The 24,093-nt window shown below is 42.3% G+C and overlaps 1 protein-coding gene across 1 annotated transcript in view; it reads left to right on the top strand.

Moving 5' to 3' along the window:
* Positions 1-1,482: 1,482 nt before the first annotated feature.
* LOC144797875 (extracellular calcium-sensing receptor-like) overlaps positions 1,483-24,093 on the top strand; it is a 35,100-nt gene continuing 12,489 nt past the window's right edge. Inside the window, exons 1-4 of the mRNA XM_078668677.1 lie at positions 1,483-1,799; positions 4,322-4,613; positions 10,227-11,048; positions 17,520-17,744. Of these exons, the coding sequence (XP_078524803.1) occupies positions 1,483-1,799; positions 4,322-4,613; positions 10,227-11,048; positions 17,520-17,744 (1,656 nt within the window). The remainder of the gene's footprint in view (positions 1,800-4,321; positions 4,614-10,226; positions 11,049-17,519; positions 17,745-24,093) is intronic.

Here is a 24,093-nt window from a genome sequence, read left to right as displayed (position 1 = left end):
ACCCCAGCATCTGTAGCACCTCCTCATGGTACATCCAAACGCTTTTTAAAATCTATGAGCATTAGTGCACTGGAGCATTGTAGTGACTGGTATCATGCCAAAGCTACGAGGACTCTACTCAAATTTTCAATTTTGAAACTGAACAACATGGCTGCAAATGATTGGCCTGCTGTCCAGTTTGCACTGTCACTGCAGTGGGTGGCACTCTGTGTGCTGCAGCCCCTGGTAACATTAAACTTAAAATCCCTGGGTACACTTTGCACCGTAAACTAGGTACCTTAACTATAGTAATTAAGGGTATGTCAATGTCATCAGGTTAAAAGTGGAGGCCCAGGCACTTTACCCCTCATTAGTAAGCAACATCAGGGGGTACATCATGCACAACAAGGTAATTTACAGCAATATTGTTTACAAAAATATTGCCCTTTAGGGATTAATAGAAAAACAATTACCCAATGGAACACTATTTTTAGAAGCAATATTTAATCAATGACAATTGTGCAAGTTAATATTTTTTTCATCAATATTCTGGCAAATAACTACTCTAATTCCATCAGGCATGCCATCCAATTCATAGAATCCATTGTTCATTAAATCGAGAGTTCTTCTATCTGCAGGGAAATGTATGTTCTGATGCACAAATAGAATCACAGCATCGAGGACTTGTATAGGATGGCAGAAAAGGTAAGCTGAGACATCTTAGCCGCTAGGCCTGAGGTCTCCTGAAAAGATCCTGATGCTAAGAAAAGCAGCACTAACCTTCACTATGGTGGCATTGCTGTGATGAGGTCTACTTGAGATTAAAGAGATGGTCATTCAGTGAAGTCATGAATAGTAGCATGATTCAGTCTTCACATTTTGATGATACCTTCTGGCGTGCCTTGGATCCATACATGTATCCAGTATGCATGTAGCCTCTACGTCCAATAAAATGGATGTACTTGGAATCTGGGTCCTGCTGTTAGTTGTGTTAATATGTAATTAAATTGTTCAATATGTTACTTTGTTAACCTCTGTGATGTTTTAATAAAAGTGATTTTAAAGGGTTTTTATGCTCCAGAGGCTGAGGCTGCCCCGCTGGTTGGAAGTCCCCAAGGTGGTGATTACCAACCAGGGCAGCTGTGCGCATTTGAACAATTGCCGCCGTCCCCTGTGGCCTAGCCTGTGGAAGTAGGGCCTTTAAAAGTGGTTAAAGAGCCTCGACACACCTTCACATCATGAGAGCCAGACTAGCGCTCTGACCTGAAAAGCTCTGCGTGGTATTTTAAAGGCCGTGGCACATTTACTTATGCCACTGCTGAAATGATGGCAAAATGATAGCGCATCTTGTAGGTACAATCAGATACTAGGCACTAACGAGCTGCCGAAACATAAGGAGTAATCGTACAGATTTTTCCAAATTACTTGCACCTAAATTAAGCTTTCTATATGTCATTATAGCTTCTGTGCTCTATTTAATCACGTCATTGTCCTGAACGTAGCATGGGACATACCACAAATGGACACTGCAGGTGTGCGCTGAACCGGGAGCCCGCACCTTCCATCGCGAGCCTGGCAGTGCAGAGGGTCATCAAACGCCCCTCCTGCCCGGGAGCTGTGCTGAGGCTGCTGCTCGGCGTGCTGATGACGGCGTCCGCTGCCAGAGCCAGGACGCCCGCGTGCCACCTCCTCCGAGCCCGAGAACGCGGGTTCACCAGAGGCGGAGACATCGTGCTCGGTGGCATCTTCCCCGTCCATATCGACGAAGTGAAACGAGAACTGACCTTCCGGGAAGAGCCTGTGCCCGCCAAATGCCAAGCGTAAGCAAACCATCTTACTTAACAAAACGTGTATTATGAACTGCACTTCAGAAAGAAAAGCAATAACGGTGGGAAATAGAAAAGAAAGTAGGCCATGGTATTTGGTAATATCTTAAAGGAAGCAGGACATTACGAAAGACATAATAATTACAAATAGTTGCTACTTTCCTTTGACGAACCAAGGGACATTCTGTGCAAAGCATGCAAGAGCCATAAAAATGAAGGGGCCTATTTACAAGCCACTTTCCCCACTTTTGCGTCACTTTTAATATGGGAAAATTGACGCAAAAGTGGCGCAAGGGGCTTGTAAATCTGCCCATCAAATTCTCCATGACCGGGCCTTGCGCGGTCAGCTGCCAGCACACATACTTGTCAGGGACCAAAGAAGGCACGAGCTGGGAGGGTGACAAACACGCCCTCACACAAGGGCAGTGCTGGGGATTATGGGTAAAAAGTGGCGGCGCGAGGTAGGCCTATGGTTGACGTTAGAGCGTGCATTTGGGACGAGGGTGACAAAATAGAAACCACTGCCAGCAGGGTTGTGTGAAAAGGGCTGCTTTATTGAAACAGGTGAATTTTACAATAAAAGGTTGGACTTTGGCAAACTATAACCTCACTATACATCTTGAATCAGCCATGTTAAACTACCCCCACCCTTAAATGAATCCTCCCTCCATAACAACTTAAAAAACTCAGTAACAGATTTGCATCAGAACTGATCAACTGTAAGTGGGACCTCTAAAATGCCTTCCCTTTTCCTACCTCAATTAACCTTTGAACCTCATTCAACTTCCTACCTAACCTTGAACTTCCTGTGTTGTCCAGGCCTGTACTTCCTACCCGTTCACTTTCAGCCTGAGCTGCTGCTGACAAACAATAAACTTCTGTAAAGCATGGCAACTTCTCAGCCAACCACCTGTGCAGCTGAAACAAGCAACAACCTAAACACATAGATTCGCCTGCTCACCTGATCCGATAAAACTAACCCGTGCCCCAAAAGAGGGAATATTATGGAATTCGCCCCCCCCTCCCCCTCCAATAGACTTAAATTCGGCACAGGAGGGAGGGGACAAAGATGCTCCTGCCTGGGTCCCAGTCACCATGCCTCCAAGACAAAATGGTGACTGCCACCCAAAGTGGCAGTCTACATATATGTTGGGCTACAAAAGTAGCTGAAAAAGAGCACAAAACTCCAGTGCAGTCTTTGGACTGTACCACTTTTCCAAAAACCCTGGTAGGATGACCTTGAATGCTCAGCTGCTACCCAAGTCCCCATTCTGGCCTCTCGCACATACTGTGCAGGCTTAAAGGGTGGGCTATATGCTTGGATGAAGAACCCCGAGAACAGTGTACCAGCACATATATGAGGCAGGTACTATCCGCTACTGAGTACCTACACTGCTTTAATTTGAAAGGGAAAGATACCTCAATTTCTGAACACTAATTCAATACATTTAGTGGAAAAGAAACATGCACTGTAAAGAGCAAGTGCATGCACACCTATATTTCCATATAAATCAGTGGTGTAGACTAAAATGAGAAGCGATGCAGGAAAAGGGCGGGCAGAGGTGTTAAATATCAAAAGAGGGGCTGAAAGCCATCTAAGAGTGCAAAGGAAAGAAATCAAAGGTGGTACCGCTTTGAGGGACACAACAATATAATGGAAGAAATAATACCAAATGATGGTAGGAGTGGAGGGAGAGAAAAGAGAATCAGAGTGAAATAGAAATAAGTAAAAATTGGGGTTCAGAGAAGAGGCTAAAGATGTCTGAAAAACATAGAAGTGGGGTGGTGAACGAGGACTGAACTAAAGGCAACAGAAAGGAGTAACACTGGAACCAGAATCCAAACTAGAACTTGGAAAGTACAAACTTTTTACTGCATACTTCAAGGATACCAAGCTTGAGATGTCCTGTATCTTCTTAGCGAGGTCATTCCACAGCTTTGGTCCACACTTGGAGAAGGTCTTGCCACCTCACCAAGCTAGTCCAGCATGTAAAATAGCGACCAGGCTGCTAATATACTGTCCCGTCTGCGACACCACCCACAGTGTCTGAATGGTTATGTTGCAGAAGTCTTATCTCTAATACTAATATACCTTGTGGCCATCGGTCTATATTCACACTGGGCAGTAGCGAACATGGTGTGAAATGCGGGCAGAGTTTCCAGATGCCCTGCTGTGATACATATTTGTGATGCTGCTGAGTTTACTTTCAAACAACTGTGAGCTTAGCTAAGTGGACCCTGATTCTTTGGTCAATATCTCTTACATTGCAGTCGAAATAAATTTACCAAATGTCTACCTTCCAAACCATGCATTCTGCTGGCAGATAAAAAGGAGGAAATGTAAAAAACGATCATCCCTCCAGATTCATGTCTTCACTTGATATTTCTAAGGTTTTTAGGAACCAGGGGACGGCAAGGATTATTAGGAAATATGATAAAGTAACTTTTTAGGGACCTCCCCAATTGGTGACAGTTTTGAATGTTCTTCAAATTCAAGGTCTTACTTCTTATTCCAGGTTTGCATTTCCAAATTACCAGTGGGTCCAGGCTATGGTCTTTGCGATTGAAGAGATTAACAACACCTCTGCCCTATTACCCAACATCACCCTGGGGTTCCAGATCTACGACACATGCTCGATGCTCCAGTGGTCACTCAAAGGGACTCTGTGGATTCTATCAGGTCAGGAGGAGCCGGTCCCTAACTACCGGTGTCAGACAGGCTTGCCACCAGCGGTCATCATAGGAGACACCGGATCCACCCCATCAATGCTTCTAGCGCACATTCTGGGTCTGTACAGATACCCTCAGGTAAGCCATTCATGTGATCACTTTCAATTAACAATCAGATTTATGTGGCTCAGGCTAGTTCGAAAGTACAAAACTAGAAGCCGTGCACAAGCAGTGGGACTCGAGTGACTAATGATTGACAGTAGGAAGAACCTACATTAACAGATCAATGGAGTTCAATATTCATCATTAAATTCTTGTGGCAAACACATGTAAAATATGGTGCTCGGTATCTCAGTCGTAGAATGTGAAATTGCAACAAAGAGATCCAGTGCTCTCGTCTTGGGAAGGATGCCTTCTCAGACCTCTTGACACTTTGAGTGAGCACTAAAGACCGATATTTAAATACACAACTCAATCGTTTGTTTTTTCTTAATTGGCCAAGACCAGTGCACCAATCAAGGTGGGTCACATGACCTCTGTTGGTGGGAAACAAGTGCCTGTAAACCTCAGGTGAAGAAGATCTCCCTGTCTCATCCTTTCATAGTCATGCTTCCATTAGCGGTGTGTCCAGTTTCAGTAGATTTGGTAGTCAGTTGTACTTTATTCTCCGCCTCCCTTTGATCCCCAAGCGACACCCTTGGTGACAATCCTTTAACGGTGCCCCTCCCATCACTCAAGGTAAACACCTTGAGGACTCGTTGGAACCAGCATACTCCAGAGCGCAGAAGTGGGCATCTTCTACCTTAGAGGTGGGCCACTATGAGGGCCTTTGACTAGCAACGCCATCAGTTTAACACGCAGAACAGGTCCAGAGGGGTTCACCACCTTTACAACCATTCTGAAGCAAGTGGGGTGGCTGTCCAGCTCCTGGCAACATGTGAAGGTGCTGTGCCAATTTGGGTCTTGGCCATCTTCACCCTTTCCTACTTCATCTTAAAATGAAAAGCTGGTAAACAATCTGGCAATAATCTGATTTTATGGTAGATAAGGTCAGCAAAACGTGTTTTGTGGGAGAATTCTCCCTTAGTGTATCCGAGAAACATCTCCCGCCAAAACCTTTTTGTTGTGCGAAGGTTTGCCCACTGGTAAATTCATGCTAGGTCGAGAAACAGAAACTCCATGAAATTGCGAAGCTGTTCTCTTCGCACAGCTTAAATGGGCAACAGAGAGCAAGTGACTGACAGCAAGGAACAGGATCTGCACATGGTCAAGCCAACCCAGTACAACATTAATGTACAGAGGAGTAAAGATAAGACCGAAGGAGTGTGCACGGGAGTGGTAATCAAGGGCAGAGCCTCCACCAGCAGACGTCTCCAGGTGCAATGATGCTGGACTTCACTTGCAAAATTAAGATCGGTATCTCTTGATTACAGCACTCAAAATAAGTGGCTATCAGTACTGCAGATGAGAACATTGGGAAACATAAGAGGCAGGTGAGGACATAAGCCTCATCACCCACAATAGTGATGTGAAGTTACCAGCACTTGTCCCACCTGACACTTATATATGTTGACACTAAGTACTAAGCTGATGAGCAGAAATTAATTTAAAAGTGACTTTCAAAGAAGTCTACTCCATGATGCTTGGATAAGAAGTGCTTTTATTCAACATTTAAATCAGCAGCTATATGTTTTTTCCTGGCGCGTTTCGGATTTCACAGAAGCCTTGATCACAGGTGAGCAGCATTTATGGAGTAAAGTGATCAATTGCTTTAACAGGCAGACTACTCTGTAGTTCTGTAGTCTTGTAAGTCATAAACAGGGTCGGCTTTACCACTGGTGGCATCCTGTGTGACAATCGTATTTACCCCCCTCCCATTCCTCCCCCATGACCTCCTCCTCAGATTCCCTCACTACCACCCGGGAAAAGGGTCTTTCATTTCTCCAAAGCCCCTCTCTCCCATACATTTCATTTGTTTTAAAGCGCTGGTGAAAGCTAGTTTGAGTAATCTCAGCTTTCCACTTTAAATACAGATCTGTTCTTTGCAGCAGGCACATTAACCCTCTGCGCCACTTTATGGCGAGTCAAAACTGGCACTAGACAAAAAAGCTGATTTCTCTCTCTCTAGCAGGCACATTAATCACAAGAGTTATCTGGGCATTTGTATTGCTGCCCAAACTCTGTACGCACAAGGAACACTGCTACCAGCTGCTTTTAAAATCGTACATTATTGCTAGACAGCGCCCCCACCTGAGGTCAGCGCCCCCACCTCCAAGTCAGCGCCCAGGGCAGCCGCATCATTTGCACTGCCCTAAGGCTGGCCCTCGCCATACATTTGCCAGAATGCACATTAGAAAACAGGATTTGGACTGTCGGGTTCAACATGTTCCATTCTCAGTGCATTGTCATTTAAAAACAAATGCTGCTCACCTGTGATCAATGCTTATGTGAAAGCTGGAAAGTGTTAAGATAAGGAATGTTTCTGCTGCTTTTTAATAATGATTTAAAGCGCTTGTTATCCAGAGATCAGTCGTCGGCACATTGTTTCTGTTGCTGAGAGCGCCTACTCTTAGTCCACAGTCTTATGAGGCTCTACCAGTCTCAGCTCTGCCTCACTGATGTGTTTCATGCCCCTCACTCACAGATATTCTTGGATGCTTTTCTGTGAAGCCCATTCTCTGAACTGCTCCTCAGCGACTTGTAGCGCTTGTAGTCGCCCAGTTATTGCTCTCAGCCGTTGCTACTGGTAAATAACTTTTATATACAAATAAAACTTTGAAAGGGACATGTTTCTTGAATCATCATCCTTAGTTTCGGAAATCCCAATTCAGCTTTTTGTTGCTGTTTTTGATCGGCTGCAGCTCCAGCAGGATACATCCTTCTTGCTCAGATACTGGCCACGCCTCTGAGGTATATATTTTCACGGTGAAAATATCAATGTAAACAGGATATATAATACATTAGCCAACTTACACCGGTCTTCACATGGAAGGTTTTCAAATATAATCTAAGTGGTGCAAAATGAGGCCATGCTGGACAAACAGTGAGGTCGAGTTACGAAAAGTGTGCTGTGCAATGGAATCATCCAGGGTTAAAATGTTGTGCGGCTAAATGAGGTAGTGCAAAGTGAGGACATGCAAGAATGGGCCACCCAGAACGAAACTCCACATGTACAGTAACTTGCACATTTGGTGATAGCCTTGCTTGCACGTCTGATCTTACTTACAGCCGCTCTAGAACACCGTGACTGAATGGATCTGAGGAGAAAAAGAATGAAGACCTCCCATTGTGGCTTCCTGCAGACTGAAACTTGGGAATTCACATAAAGTGCCATGAAATCCACAGTATTCAAAAAAGGTCAACTATGATATACAGCTGGTAATGGAAAATTCACACCAATTTTTAAACACTTTCTGGAAATGCACCTGTAGCCACTTGAGTGCTAAAGATGAGATGGTGTTGTCATCAGCTCAGGCAGCTCCAATGATGATGAAGACGAAACCATCTCGTCTTTAGCACTCAAGGATGACCTGTGATTAATTTTCTCCTGGAGCTTCCCATGGAATTCAAGAACAGTCTCAAGGGACCGCCTGGAGCTCCAGAGCAAAACTCTGTTCGCCCAACTCTGACACCAGTTGGGGACCTCATTGCTGGCAGTTCCATACTTCAACACATTTATTAGGCCAGAGGTTTTGGCTACATAATATTTCGAGGACCCAATTTTGTCTAACCTAAAGGATTTGAAATCGGGGTGGTATAATTTGAGTTAGAAATTGGATTTCTGGTTGGCTAGGGCATGCGCCTGAGCCAGGCAGAAACCATGACTCTAGTCAGGGCAAGGGAGTCACACACTGAAGATAACCCCTGCTCACCCCCTTGGTAGCTTGGCACGAGCAGTCAGGCTTATCCCAGAAGCAATGTGTAAAGCGTTTGCACAACACACACACACAGCAGCAACCCACTAGGCACATCACAAAAGAAACTCTACACAAGGCTATATAAAAAATAGCCTTTGTATTATCCACAACACATTAGAATCATAATCACACATATACACTGTGCTAACTGACACTAGGCAATATTCACAGGGGATTATATACAGGACACGGCCAATCAGGCCACTGTTAGAACTTTTAGAAAGCACTAGTAGCACATATAAAATGCAACCAGTGACTACTGGTAAAATAATGACCTCAGCATTATATCACACTAGCATAAACACATTATGCATAAAGTCCATGAGCATATATCACATTTGGCAACCATCATGCTTCGTGAGAACACCCAGTAACTACTGGTATAGGTACAAATAGCATCAGCATATTATGCATAAAACATATTAGGCATTAGCATCAGCCGGTCATCCTACCCCTTCTCAGAGGGCACACAGTATCAACATAGCATAAGACATTATGCATACCTCATATTTAGGCACAAACACAGTATGCCTCATGTTAGGGCCTTGCGCCCTACCAGTACATCAGGTACTCAAAATGACCCAGGCCAACTGGCCTTCTCTGGGGCCCAAATGCCTGTTGTCCCGATAGTCAGGACTTAAACTGTGGGCCTTTCCTTAGTGTTAAAAATTACTTCTTGTATCTCGTGTCCTCATACAGCAGGGGATAGCTGCTGTGATGAGAGTGCACCTTTAGCACTGAACACTCACCTCCCTAATACCTCCCAATTTCTCTTCATATTCTGCGATATCACTTATGGAATTCTGTTGACAAGTCTGTATCATAGGCTGAATTAATCTTAGGCAAACAAGTCTGCATGTTCTGATTTTGAAATAATTTATTTTCAGATGTCTTTGTTGGTAACTTACAAAGATTGTGGTGTATTTCTCAATTTCACATCAGCTTCTTTGTCTATTGTATTTGCTTCAAGATTCCTGACTTAATGTGTCAATCATGAACCTATTTTTAAAAGTTGAGAACATGCTCCTGTCTACTATTGTTTAATGAGACTGTCTTTCATTCTAGTTTTACTGGAGAGTTACCTTCCCAAAATAACTGCTTGTTCTTAAAAGTATTTTTTTAGAGCTCCTTTTAATCTGATGTTTTCCATCTCATTGTGTTTTAGTGTAGTGACCATTCCAGAGTCTTCTTTAGGGCTTGTCTTTTTATTATGCATATTTATCTAAACTGGTAGCACTCCGGCCTGATTAAAGCAGTACTGACACTGCTTCACCTTGATCCATTGTGCAAGCGAACCACTGTATCTTGTTGCTTCCTCAAACATTTCTGGAAAACTGTGTATCATGTGTAGGGGATTTTTTATAGGAAAACGATAAATATAAGAAAATAAATGTGAGATTGGTGCATCGAACATATGTGACCTAGCTTATACGGAACAACATTATAGATATTACAATTATTTTTTTCTGATATCTCTGACAACTGAGATTTTGGGGTCAAGAGTCTCCCATGCAGTAATTTTGTCAGAATACTCAACTTTAGTTCAGGGTGTCAGTTTGCAAAAGATGGGGTGCTACACTTTGTATCGATTATGATATTTAGTAAATACACAGTACCGGTGTTTCTTGGTACGCCAATCAAAGTACCTTACGCATCATAAGTATGTGACATGCGCTGAGCAAGATAGACCAGTATTCTACCAAAGGTTAAATTAAACATGTAATGGGTTCCCAGGCCGCCAATCATTGCAGCTCAACATTTGAGAAGAATATTCACATTTGAAACACCTTGTAGTAATATGCTTGTTTTCTTTTCTTTTCTTGTTTTGCGAAAGATCAGCTATTTTTCTACTAGTCCACTCCTAAGCGACCGGCAGCAGTTTCCATCATTTTTTCGCACAGTCCCCAGTGATGACTTTCAAGCCCATGGACTGGCACAGCTGGTGATACACTTTGGATGGGCTTGGGTTGGAATTGTAGCCACTGAGGACAACTACGGGCAGCTGGGCAGTCATCTGGTTCGGCATGAAATAATCAAGGCTGGAGCTTGTGTGGCCTTCACTGAGAACATCTTCACAAGTAGAGTAGACACAAATGTCTTTCATGTTGTCCAAGTTATCAGAAACTCGACTGCGAAGGCAATTGTCCTTACTCCAACTTACTCATACATGGCTTCCCTCTTGGATGAGTTGGTGAGACAGAATGTCACTGGGAAAACCTGGATTGCCAGTGAGTCCTGGTCAACATATTCTCTCCTCTCCATAGATAAATATTCAGAAGTCCTAACTGGCACCATTGGATTTGCAATCCATAGTGGAGAGATGGTGGGCTTTCAGGAGCATTTCATGAACATTCACCCATCTACATTTTCAGGTGATATTTTTGTAAGAAAGTTCTGGGAGGAAGCTTTTGGTTGCCAATGGTTGGACTTGGAAGATCCCCAGATTGTGGACAACAAAACTAAGAAATGCACAGGGGACGAAACATTATACAGCCTTCCAATCAAAAGTATGATGGACTTTAGAATCACCTACAATATCTACAATGCAGTGTATGCCACAGTTCAGGCTTTAAAAGACCTGAGATCATGCACAGGAAATGAGGGCTATTTCATTCAAGAAAAATGTGCAGATATCTTTGACTTCCATCCATGGCAGGTATGTGTTACTTTAAAGAATAGAATACATTAGCCATGTTTCAAAAGTACAGTAAGGAGGACAACACACGATGCCCCCTTGCAGAAATTAGCTGACACCAGCAAAGGACATGATTGTGCACATTACCAGGGACAATATTTTGACTATTTATAAGAGGATGCCATGACTATAGGCCAGCATGGGACCAGACATTCTATGGGTTGCCACAAAGATCATCCTGGCAGCACATAGAATGGTTGCGTTCTACGTTTCTTGAGAACACTATTGTAACTAAATATGATTTTACAATCTTGCAGGACATACCAATGGTAATCTTGATGTAAATGTTTCTACTGTTAACATAAAGGTTTCTTAGCCTCCCAGTGTCAAACCCATAGAAATCATTCAAGAATCTCTAGGAAAAATCAGCAAGTTATCAACATGGAGATGAAGTTGCAACCTTTAATTAAAGTATACATATAATTAATGAGCAGTTCTACATTCATAAGATGGATTAAAAGTTGCATACATCACTATGTTTGCCAGTGTTTTAAACATAAATACATAAGAGCAACTGCATGTGATAATACAACTGCAGTAATAGAGGTTTTTATATTGTTTTAGTTTTTGCATTGAAGAAAGGATGTTTTAATTGGAATTAATGAGGCCGAAATCAATTTAATCTTTCCCAATAATACTGTAGGTTTGACATGAATATTAATTTGTTATACTTTTAGTCTAAAGCACAGTCACCACACCTCTTAAAACTACCCAAACCCGCCCTGTGCCTTGTGTCACCTGATTATTTTTTATGATTGCTATCGCACTATTGAGTGCTGACTTTCAGCAACAGTTTTGCTAGTTACTTATTACAAAACTTGATCTGACACTCTTCTTTCTATTACATGATCTGTGTCCTAAAGGAACTGTCTGTGACTCATGATGTCATAACAGATGTATACGGAGTTGACATTTCTATACTGAGTACAATCATATATCTATAATTGTGTTGGTAGCTACTGGTGTAGAAATTATGTGGTGGCTTCTTTAATGTTTTTTTGGTTGAACCAATTGAGGAATTGCAAACTAAGATTATGTCTAGTGTTCTTCTAATCCAAAAATGTGAATGCTTCTACCAAAATATGTCTCAAAACCTTCTCTTTCCTCATTGCTGCTACTAACTATCTACCCATCTAACTTGGGTCCCTTGGTCACATACAAGACTAAAAAGAGTAGTTGTGAGGTTAGAACTGCCCTAGATTAGATATAGGAAGTGAAAGGGAACTATTTGTATTATGGCCTAGCCATGTCCAGTTATAAGCTGCTCAGGAAATCCCCCCAAAACATATTTTCGCCTAATCCTTAATTACCTATTTTTTTCATCCTTTTCTTTGACTTTAAATTCAACTTTATCAGCAAATCTATAATTATTACATTCATCACGGTTTTTATCTTAATTTGTCTTTATCTGTGTTTTTATATGTTGCCTTACAATCTTTATTTTGTAAGTATATGTTCATAGTTATCTCTATGTGTGCTTTTTCTTTGACTTTAACTTGGATTCGACTTTATTGAAATTTTTTCTATATAGCTTATAAGTCTTCTGAAAGCTTAGCTTACTTATAAGCCCCCAGTTCTCCTTGAGGCCAGCAGCAACATATCACAATACTAATTGGAATATAACACTAATTGTAGTGTAGAGTGGCAATAAGGATTGAATGCTAATCCAATGTGCTGTGGATGTGTGAGTTTGGACCCCACCCTGTTACCTAACAGCAATTGTCAATAGTAAGATGGCATTTATGTTATTTAAGAACACCCCATAGCGTTGGCAGCTCCCTGCCTATGACAGAACCCTTCAGAAAGTCACAGATCAGAACACAATACCTACATACATGCAATTGAAAATAAACCCATACATTCAGTCTAAATTCAACATCCTCATACAAAACATAGATAACAATAGAAAGACTAAAATATAGAACAAAACAGAACTAAACCGTAAAAAATACAGATATCACTAATTACGCCCAGGTTGAATAATGGTTCATAAATAGAGGTGGTTGCAGTTAAGTTTCATGTCCACCAGAATTTCGTTCCTCGAAGACAATGCAAGACCAGACAGAGATTTGGTTCAAACGTTTTCGTAACATTCAAAAACATTTGATTTTTTCCCTTAGACCTCCAGCTCAACTACTGACCAGGTAATTTTTTTTAATGCTGTCTTCCTCTCTTAGGCAGCATGACCTTGACACTGGATAAGCCTGGAAAGTGGCATAAAATATGGAGAGAACATACTGGCCCTACACGAAACATAGCCTCATTTCTCAATACAGAATCTTTACTGATTGGTCTCTGGCATAGCATTTGTATCCTGTGCATGGAATTTGTTGAGGATGTTCAGTACTTCATTTGTAAAAGAATGATTGTTAACACCCAATGCTCTGCATAGAAGCCTTTGGCCGGCATTTTTAAATGTCCCCACACTGAATACCAAGGCTGTATAGGTTAGAACCTACCTCATGCCTCTTTAATTCACTGTCAGACATCCCCTGCCCCGTTATCTAGCTTGCACAGGTATCTGCTTTTCCCATTTATGATGGTTTTTCTGCCTTTGTCTTCTTCCTTCTTTCCTTTTGTTTGTTCTACCCTCTTGTTCTCTCTGGAAATGTCTGACAAGGAAAAATGAGTGTCCGTCCTTATAAATGAGTGTTGGTGGCCCCCACCAGCTCAAATTAGGCACTAAGGATATTATAATGTTTGCTGACACCAAGCATAGAGTCAAACAATAGTGTTCCATACTGATCCCATAATTAGCCATCTATCCCATGCTTAAAAATACAGTAATATGTTATTTACCCATCATAGTTCTTCACATTCATTTTTTGTCTTGTGACTCTTCAAAGGGGTAAACATTGTGTTGGGGCAACATGACCTGCGGCTCTGGTATGTGGGTAAGTGCCAAACAGATCCCAGCTGTAGATCTCTTTCTCTGGCAACCAATTGTCAGCTCTACCAAGTCGCTAAAGATTGTAGAATAATATTAGGAGGTGATTTGCGCACTTTAATGGCCTGCTCAGCAGTGCACTTCAAAGCGGGAAATAGCCTTTATCAGGAAGCCAGATCTCCGCATGCCCTTACAACAACAGCCTTACCACGCATGCAACACTACTATGAATGCCATTAGCATGCATGTCTTTACACCGAATATGCCTTTAACATACATGCCATTACAGCTAATTTTGTTTTAATGGCATGAATATTAAAGGCATTGCGTGGTAAAAGTTTTAAAAATAACTACAGGTAATTATTGAGTGTTTTTTTACGCACACACACTCACATATATATATATCAGTCACCAGTTGGTAGTTATAGTTCGGACAGAGTTTTGATCACAAAGGTGACTTTCAGTTGCCTACATCTTTGGTGCTAGTTGACAAATCAGGCACTGTCTGGAAAGTTTTGGGATGGCTCATCAAATGGAGGCTGAGAAAGAAGGGGAATCCCAAAACACATTTTCAACATGTCAATTCCCATAAGACCTTTGAACAAGCTTTTAGCCCAAACCTCTGGACGGAATTACATCAAATGTGGTGGAAAGGTAGGCTGTGGTCCCCATATTATGCTTTTTGTGATTTGGTGCAAATCTGCTATGGAGTTTGAGAGATATTAACTGGGAAACAAGTTTGTAAATATAGGGACACGGATCCTCCATGGATCCAACAGTCCCCGTGTTGAAATCTTATTGGCCGCCAACACTTCAGTCAGAAAGTGTTGGCAGCCATCCTGGGACTCAACTTGAGCTGAGTCCCACAAAAAACTTTAAAAAGTATAGAAAGGGGGCAGAGTAGGGCTCCCTTACCCCTAGAACTGCGGGTTGAAATCATTGTTTTGTTCGCAGGTGGATCAGCGGATTTGCATCAACATTTTTTTAAAAAAGAAACATGCCTCCCATGTTTCTTTTAAATGAATTCCCTAGGTAGGTTAAGTCCTGTTTTCCAATTATGCGGGGATGCAAACACAGCACCCATATGCTCCAGGGACTGCCATCTCCCCAGAGCAACTGTTTAATAAATAATTCGCAACCTCCCCGAGGTACAGTGAAATATGGTTGTGGGTGGGCCAGCTGGACCCACCTGCACCCTGAGGACTGCCACCTCTCCAGGTCAAAGAATTATAAATTGATGCAGGGTGCCCACACGGCCCTACCCATAGCCCCAAGGACCGCCACCTCCCCAGGGCTGTGTGAAATTGAATGAGTGGGGGTGCGCAGACCCCCACGCAGCCCGAAAACGGCAACCTCCCTAGGCCTTTCTTTACATTGAGTGTGGGGGTAGCCACCTCCCTGGGGCTTTGTAACATTGGATGTGAGGGCTGCGTGGACCCCCCACAGGCTCTGGTACCTCCACCTCCCGGGGCAAAATCCAAGAAAGGAGGAGTGCCATGCGACCCCCTTCCTAGAGCCATACATGACCCTGGGACCATCACCCTATAGTGCTGGCTCCTGCTATGTCCAGGGCAGCCCACCAGAGACCTAGCCGTTTGTTGCGGCTTGGTGATAGCTTTACTGCTCCCAATAAGCCACAGCAAACGTTCCACTTCCCACAAGCTAGAGCATTGAAAATCCACTTGCATGAAAGACGCAGCGTTCTAGTGCCGTTTTCAGTCCTTTTTCATCTACTACCATACTAGCGGACTAGTGCCCGTGCTGTGTTCTATGGCCATGCTACGCCAAGCAGTAACTTGTATTATCGCCAAGTGGCCTACCAAGCATATACCTCTACCTCAATTCACTAACAAAGATCCAAAGTGTAACACAGTGCACAAAAATCCAATATTTAGACAAAACCCTGTCTTAAATCACTTAATCCTATAAAGAAGTGCAATTTTCTTATCTTAGCCTGGAGACATTTCAGTCATTTGAAGAAAAGGGTAGGGAACCGTGCATATTCAAAAGTGAGAGTGAGATGGTCCCTTGTTTGCATAAGTGAGTGGGATGACTTCCTATGTGAATAGGATGTGTGCTGTTGTTTAATGTCGATATAGGTGTATAAGTATTGTTGATAGTGTTCTATTGTTCATTGACAGCATGTATGAGTGAATCTACAGGTAAGTGATTAGATGTGTGTATACATCTATGAATCACTGAGTGGATTTTTAGATACTTGTATTGCTGTGACTATGGATTCAAATATGATACTCTGTATTTTAGAAAGAGTGATGAAAGATTTTAATAGTGTATGAAAAGGTGTATGTGATTGTCACGTGGATGATGTCATCAGTGATGTCATCAGTGATGTCATTTGAGATGTCATCAGTGATGTCACTGACCATGTCATGAATGATCTAATATGTGACATCATCAGCAGTGGATTGCGGGTGCGCGAAATATAGTTAGTACAACTAACTATATAGGAGCAATTTCAATGGTTTTGTATGAGTGAAATGTCCAGCTAACTATAACACCCCTAAAACTTATAGGGGCAGATTTATGAAGGCCCTGCGCCGCCGGTGCACTTTTTCCCATGTTAAAAGTGACGCACCGGTGGCGCAAGGCCTTTATAAATCTGCCCCATAGTTTTTTGAGTGAATTTCAAAGGTTTTTTAAAAGCTAATTCCTAACTATATAAGGCCTGAAACCTATGTTTTTTTCAGTGAATATATATATATATATATATATATATATATATATATATATATATATATATATATATATATATATATATATATATATATATATATATTGTGGTTATTCTTTCCTGTTAATTTTTCACCCAGCACATGCCTTTACAATGAAAATTCAGTGTAAAGGCCTTCGTGGTAAAGGCATATACATGGTAGTGCAGCGTTTGTTGTAATGACCGCAGATTAAATGCGAGTGTGGTAATGGCTGGTTCTTTCATACAGCCCTTCAAAACTCAAGGGCCTACAACAAACATTCTGATCATTTTGGAGAACGCACTCGGGGTGACTGGCACAAACTTGTGACTAATGTTCAATTCCTCCCCCTAATATAAGACCTTCTTCTGATTGAACATGGTGCCATGTAAAAGCATGCTCAGTTAGAAATATTGCATTCACCAATACTAGTTAAGTGTCTGTGTACAGCGGGAGGATCGTTATCTAAGGCCTTTTATAGACGATTTAGTGAAAATTCAGTAAGCTCTGAGGTTTTCCAGTTTAAAACCTATAAGTAGGTTTGGTTTTCTAAAATACCAACATATACATCCAAAGAAGAAATGTATCATATAAGCGTAAAACATTTCACAAGTATTTAATGAGTATCCATAAGGTTGTTTGAACACAAGTGTCATTATTGTTAGTAAAAGTTTTTGAGTTATGTTAATTTGATCTTGTCTATTGTCCATATAATATACATTTGGGGGTACCAGAATGGAGACATGTAAATGAAAGTATTATTTCTTTCAGACTGCACATGCGATATAAGAAAGAAACATATTCAAACTGATTCTAGCGTTTCTCGTCTTCCAGCTCTTTCACTACATCAAGAAGGTTCACTTGCAACATAAAGACACAGACTTGTTCTTTGATAGATATGGCAACATCCCAGCACGGTTTGATATTGTAAACTGGCAGCGGGATCCCGAAGGCACCATCAGGCATGTGAAGGTTGGCACCTATGATGCCAATGCCCCTTCAGGAAAGACCTTGAGCATCAATTCCAGCGCTATTCAATGGGCATCAGGGAACATGCAGGTAGGAGAGAACAATTGTAAGCATATAGCAAGTATTCTAGTCATATTACTTGATACCAGCAATTTTTAATGGTGTGTATTTAAAAAATCATTGAAACATTAATTAGCTACAGAAGTGCGTAGGTATCATTGGTATTGTAAAATGGCAATATTCTCTATCAATGTGCCTAGAGGTTGGGCATAGACAGAAGCTCAAAATCAACAGAGTGCATAATATGCCTGTGGTAAAGGGGTGATTTATCCCAAGTGCTACCAGACACCTGTAGATAACATGTATACACTTGAATGTAATTCTGTCTCAAAGAGGACACCAATGAACAAGGATGGTGGCAATCCCCTCATTTCCAAAACTTTCCTTTGGAATTTCATGGCTATATCTCTTCTCATTGTGAATGAGATAGTTCAAAACTTGTTCAAAGACCCTCCCCTCCTCTTGTACCAAGTATTATTAAATCGACACAATAAAACCTCAAAGGTCGTGTATTAGCACCATGCCGTGATGGTGAGGCCTGCAGGTTGTTTTAATCTCAGCTTATTCCTAGGTTAGCAATGGGTAGTACTTTGGTTTGGTACATTCAATGAAAAACTGCACCAGCAGCTATGTTGTGATTAGGTTGAGTCCAATTTGCACAGCATTGGTCACAATTAGAATATACAGACAAGAAACACTGTTTACACCACTCAAAACAGTGAAGTGAGACAAAAATATATTGAAATAGATGAAGAGCCTCTTTGACTAGATATGACAAAGAATACATTTCTTCTTTTTCCACACCTAGGAATAAGCACCTTGACACATTTATTAGGGTGCTCTACAGCTGCATTAAGACATCTTTATATGAAGAGCCCGGAGAAAATTACATATAGATTCCTTTCACTTTTTGTCCAAATACAAACATACATGCATCACTTCCTTTCCTTTCACTTACTGATGACATTAAATTTGAGCACGTTGTCAAGTTTTAAGTTATCTTATTACCCTATGACCTCCAGATATATTCCTACTGCATTACAAGAGAATTATTGCCTGAGTTGATGATTGAGATACCGTTTATTGTAAAGTTTAGGTTAAACTAATACAATACTAAATATAATAAGATAATAAAATCAATTTAAGAAGAACAATAACACCCAAAGAGCCGGTTTGAGCATAAATTCAGAGCTAGTCACAAATTTTGGACCATAACACATTCCTAGGTGGACATTGACTTCAAAAATCATAGCAAAAAAATGCATTTCAAGTGATCACAATACTTAGGCCAATCCCATGGCAAGCACTAATGTCATTAGGGAAGTATGGCATACTTGACATTTGGCTGGGTCCACTAACGCAATCAGATATTCTTGTTACGCAATCTGCATGAACTTCACACCCCACCAAAGCTGTACATCATTGTAGTTAAAACAGTTTTCAAAAGCCTCCCTACATGTTATTGTTCCAACCCTGAGAAATGCTAGCTTCAAAAAGTTGCTTTGGTTGATTTTTAGGGCCAGCTAGAGAAAGAATAATGAGACATGGTTCAGATTGATTGATCTGGTGTTGCAAAAAATCATTGATTTCAATGTGCCTCATTTTTCGAACTCTAGTGGCCTCACTTAAATTTTAAAAAATCAACCCTCAATCTCAAATAATGAATTATGATATATTCTTCTTAAAAGCTGTTCCTAAATCTGAAAAATACAAATTAAAAACCAAAGGGACTGTACAAAACCTTAATTTAGGTCCCTGTTTGTTTTTATTGGGTCTGAAATACATTTGCATCTCCCAAGTTTGACAGTGACCCACTTTGCATGACATGTTTGCGATATAGTCCTAAATTGTTCAATGCAGCAGACTCCATAGCAAATTTAATTTTATGCTTTCAAAGGCAATTTGAAAATCTAAAGAAACATACCTATAACTGAGTGCTGCCAGAAGTGGTATGGGGCTCAACCAGCATTGCTTGGGCTGGTATTTTATCAGTTGTACCCTCATCATCAAGAAAACCTGTCTGACACCAGGGGATACGTTGTCTTTCAAAGGCCTATTCTTTCCGATCTTCAAGTAGCAATGCAGCATACAATTTACAATCTGCATCAATTCTTATCAATCATTCAGAAGATTTGTAGTTTTAATACACCTATCAAACAGCAAGCTCAAGCATGTTGCCCAAAAGGGAATATCATGATTGAAACCTGCAGTAAAAAGGCCATGCAGACACAATTTGCATTGTGACATTGATATGATTTGGGGCTCTGCTCCACCAGAGCATCATGAACAGTGATACTCCATCAGCACAGTTCACTTGTGCATGTTGCCTATCCCTGGGCATAGTTCGCGTAGCAGCGCTACGCGTAGCTGCGCGAAGTGCACTTCACACTATGCGAGCAATGCATAGCTACGCGAACTGCATAGTGCACTGTGCAAAATGCTGTTCGCACTGATTGCACAGTGCGGGATGCTTGTCCTCACTGTGCAATCTGTGCAAACCGCATCTTGCACAGTGCAAGCGGTCGTTTTCGGCCGCTCGAGTAGATTTGTACTCGAGCAGCAGCTTTCTCAACGCGGAATGATAGTTTCTCATCGCGAGCGGTCACGAACATATGCAACCACTCGCAATGAGAAACCTGACCTCCCCGCATTGAGAATCTCCCCAGGAGGTTTATTTTCCACGCTCGCGATCGGCATCTTGATGTTGCTGATCACGAACGAGGAAAAAGCCTCGCCGGGATGTCATTTTGCTCGCTCACGGTCGCCAACTTGACGTTGAGGACCGCGAGCAACCAAAAAATGACTGCTAGCTATGTTACACGTATTTGCACAGTGCTACATGCAATTCACCTAGTGTGAAGTAGCGCAAACCTCGCAAACTATGCGAGCGTAGCGTAGTACTACTTCGCCCAGGGTTAATGTTGCCTACATTGGCGTGGGTGATCTCAACATGAGTGACTTGCAGGAATATGTTGCACATATGCTATGTAGTATGGTACAAGTATGTAGGCCCACACCAACTAATTATGCATGATGAATACGCACTTGTATAGCGCACGACTACCTGTAGGCATCTCGGCGCTTGTATGAATACCGCCGAGGAACCCTTCCTGGCCTTTCCCTGTGAGGAGCCCACTCCTGGGCACCCCCAAGGTGAATTCAGGCATCCTCAGCGTTGTTGGGGCCGTTGTAGAGATTAAGCAAGCTATTGCCCAGAGGTGCAGAGTGGGACTCATGATTAGAATAGGCACCGAGGCGAGAATTATCAGGTCCGAGAAAATTGAGCCCGAGACCCGCCAAGGCGGGAATTGAACCCTGGTCCCGGCCAGACTACTGCATCAGGGTCTGCTGCTCTAACCATTGAGCCACACTTCTCTCCGTAATGTCGGCCGTCTGTCCGTTGTCCGTGAAGGATTCTTTAACGGACACCATTTGTCCGTAATTTTAACTGGTCTCACAGCTGGCCCCCACCTCCCTCCTTGACTCTGATGCTGTTGATGTCCGATGTAACAGCAGCATTGGAAGGCACAGCGGGATGGCAACTCTCACACCTCCAGCCCTTGATGAGCTGTTAAGAGGTGTTTGAAGGTGACTGAGGGGGGGGGCTGCAGCTTCAGGAGCTGGGGCATCTATTCAGATGCGAACAGCGCTGAATGCATCTTGTATCTGCAATTGGTGTGAGACATTCCCTTTCTGCCCAGGGCCCCACAGATCCTAGAACCGGCCGAGGCAGCACGTGGTTCTCTTCACAGAGCTTAATTATTCACTAAATTGTAAACAAACCTCGATTCTTCAAACATGCAGTCTATATTGTAATGAAATAAAGAAATGGCACAATCGCACCCACACTGATTAACAAAGTATGGAGGACAATTAGTTAAATCAGTTCTCTTGGAGTATCTCCTTTCAGTACTGTACATCAGCGTGGTGGGGATGAGGGGGGGCAAAATTAACATTTTGGAAACGCAGCCTGTCTTCTCGTTGTCTTGTCCAGGAGGGGGTGAGGAGCCCTCCCCCACCCTGGAAGAGACCAAGATGATACTAGAATACTGCATGCCCACCCCTGTGCCCACTCTGGTGGATCCTGTCTCCCCCATGTGGTGGCTCCTGCCCCCCCCCACCCCCACCTGTGATGGCTCCTGTCTCTGCCCTGGGTGGATTCTGTCCGAGTCCTGGGATGCTTCTGCAGCGAGGGTGAAGTTCTTGATGGGTGGGCAAGTGAGTAAATGAAGGGATGGCTGGATGAATTAGTGAAAGGGTGAATGGATGAATGAAAGAGTGAATAGATGGATAATGGGATCTCCAAAAAGATTTCTACTCTAATAGAGCCTATTCCCATCCTCAATCAAACAGGCCCTGGGGTCGATTTAATCGCCGCAAAAACCTTGTTGGTTTTTCAGACACCTCGGCTGATTCATCAGAAAGCTCAGACCCAGGCGAAGGACCAAGTATCCCGAATGAAAGAGGTGGTGGTCAGCCCAATTTTTTAGGCAGAGGCCAGCCCAACACTCCCCAACGTGGCAAAGTAAAGCGCACGCAAAGATGGCAAAACCCACCAGGCGAGAGGAGGACAAGGAACAACTATTACCAATGGTAACAAATACTACCTCAGAGGTAATTCCTATCTTTAATCTCTCAAAACACACATTAATGGACGCAGAGATTGAGCTACTTAAAAAAGGCTTATCATTCGTGCCTACTATTGTTCCAAACTTTATGGAACTACATACCGAGTTACTCAGATTTTTTAGAACGATTCGGTTGAAGGCTTTTTTCCAACTGCACCCCAATAATGCTCCTATGGTCAATACTCCATTTCGCCCCCCATCCACATTCTCTCCTTCAGCAGGAATGATCCCCCCTGAAGTTACCACTTTTGAGAAACTTGTACTAGCAGACCTTGATACCCTTGAAAAAACTAAGGTTTTCATTCCGTATAATATATCCATGGATGAGAAGAAGGCCATTTCAACACTGAAAATCAATAAAAATCTTGTCATAAAGAGCGCAGATAAGGGCGGTGGAATCGTCCTCCAAGAGATAGACAATTATAAACTTGAAATCCTGCGCCAACTCAATAATACTGACCATTATCAGAAACTCCCGGGTAACCCCACTAAACAAATTCAAGACATTATCAGCAAAGTCACATCAAAAGCATTATCAGATGGCTTCCTCAATAAGAAAGGATTCCACTTCCTCAACACCAAGTCACCACGTATTCCGGTAATATACACCTTACCGAAGATACACAAGAACTCCCAAAATCCACCAGGTCGACCTATTGTTTCAGCATGTGGTTCAGTTCTGGAGCCTCTAGGATCGTATGTGGATTTTTTCATTAAAGAATTCGTGCAATCCACTAAGTGCTATGTGAGAGATAGCATGCAAATGATCAATTTAGTAGAACATCTCGATTTCGATCCCCATCTTGAGACCTTATGTACAATGGATGTGGAATCGTTGTATACAAATATCCCACAAGTCACAGCATTACTTACCATCCAGAAGGTTCTTGACACACGACCCCGTCCCCACAGAGTCCCCACCCTGTTTATATTACAGCTACTAGAACTCTGTCTCACTAGGAATTTTTTCCTCTTTGATGATACTTATTATCAACAAATCAAGGGGACCAGCATGGCGGGCTATTTTTGCTCCGAACTTAGCCATATTGTTCATGGATCAACTTGAGACTGGTTCCATTCTGTCAGACTCTAACCCCTTCAACTCCGGGATTCAGATGTGGAGGCGTTATATAGACGATATTTTCCTGATCTGGAGCCTACCAGTTGAAACACTAACCCAGTTCCTCCACTGGCTCAATAATAATTGTTGTGGCCTAACGTTTACATTAATGTGGGACAAGGAATCTATACCCTTTCTAGATCTCACCATATACCATTCAGAAGGCAAGCTCCTCACGAGACTGTTCAGAAAACCCACTGAGAGAAACACCCTCTTAAGTTATAAAAGTAACCATCCCAGAGCCCTGAGGGATGCGTTACCCTACTCGCAATTTCTTAGGATTAGAAGAAACTGCTCATGTAGAGAAGACTATTTCAGGGAATCCACAACCCTCTCAAACAAACTGAAAGACAGGGGCTACCCAAAAAGGATCAAAAAACAATCCTTAAAACGTGCATGGTATTACTATCACCCAAGGATAAAACCCAAAAAGAGATTATTGCGTGTGTAACAACTTTCTCACCAATCTCTAACAAAATCAGGAAGTCAGTCCTAAAACATTGGCCAACGCTAAATGTAGGTATCCTTAATATTGAAAAGCCGCTTTTTGCTTTCAAGAAGAGTAAAAATTTAAGGGACCACCTTGTAAGAGCAGCATTGCCACCCCCAGTTCAGAATCTTACTATTGACC

This window comes from Lissotriton helveticus, chromosome 12 (genome assembly GCF_964261635.1).
Source record: "Lissotriton helveticus chromosome 12, aLisHel1.1, whole genome shotgun sequence".
In the NCBI taxonomy this organism is placed as follows: domain Eukaryota; kingdom Metazoa; phylum Chordata; class Amphibia; order Caudata; family Salamandridae; genus Lissotriton; species Lissotriton helveticus.
This window is presented reverse-complemented; position numbering and strand designations above follow the sequence as displayed.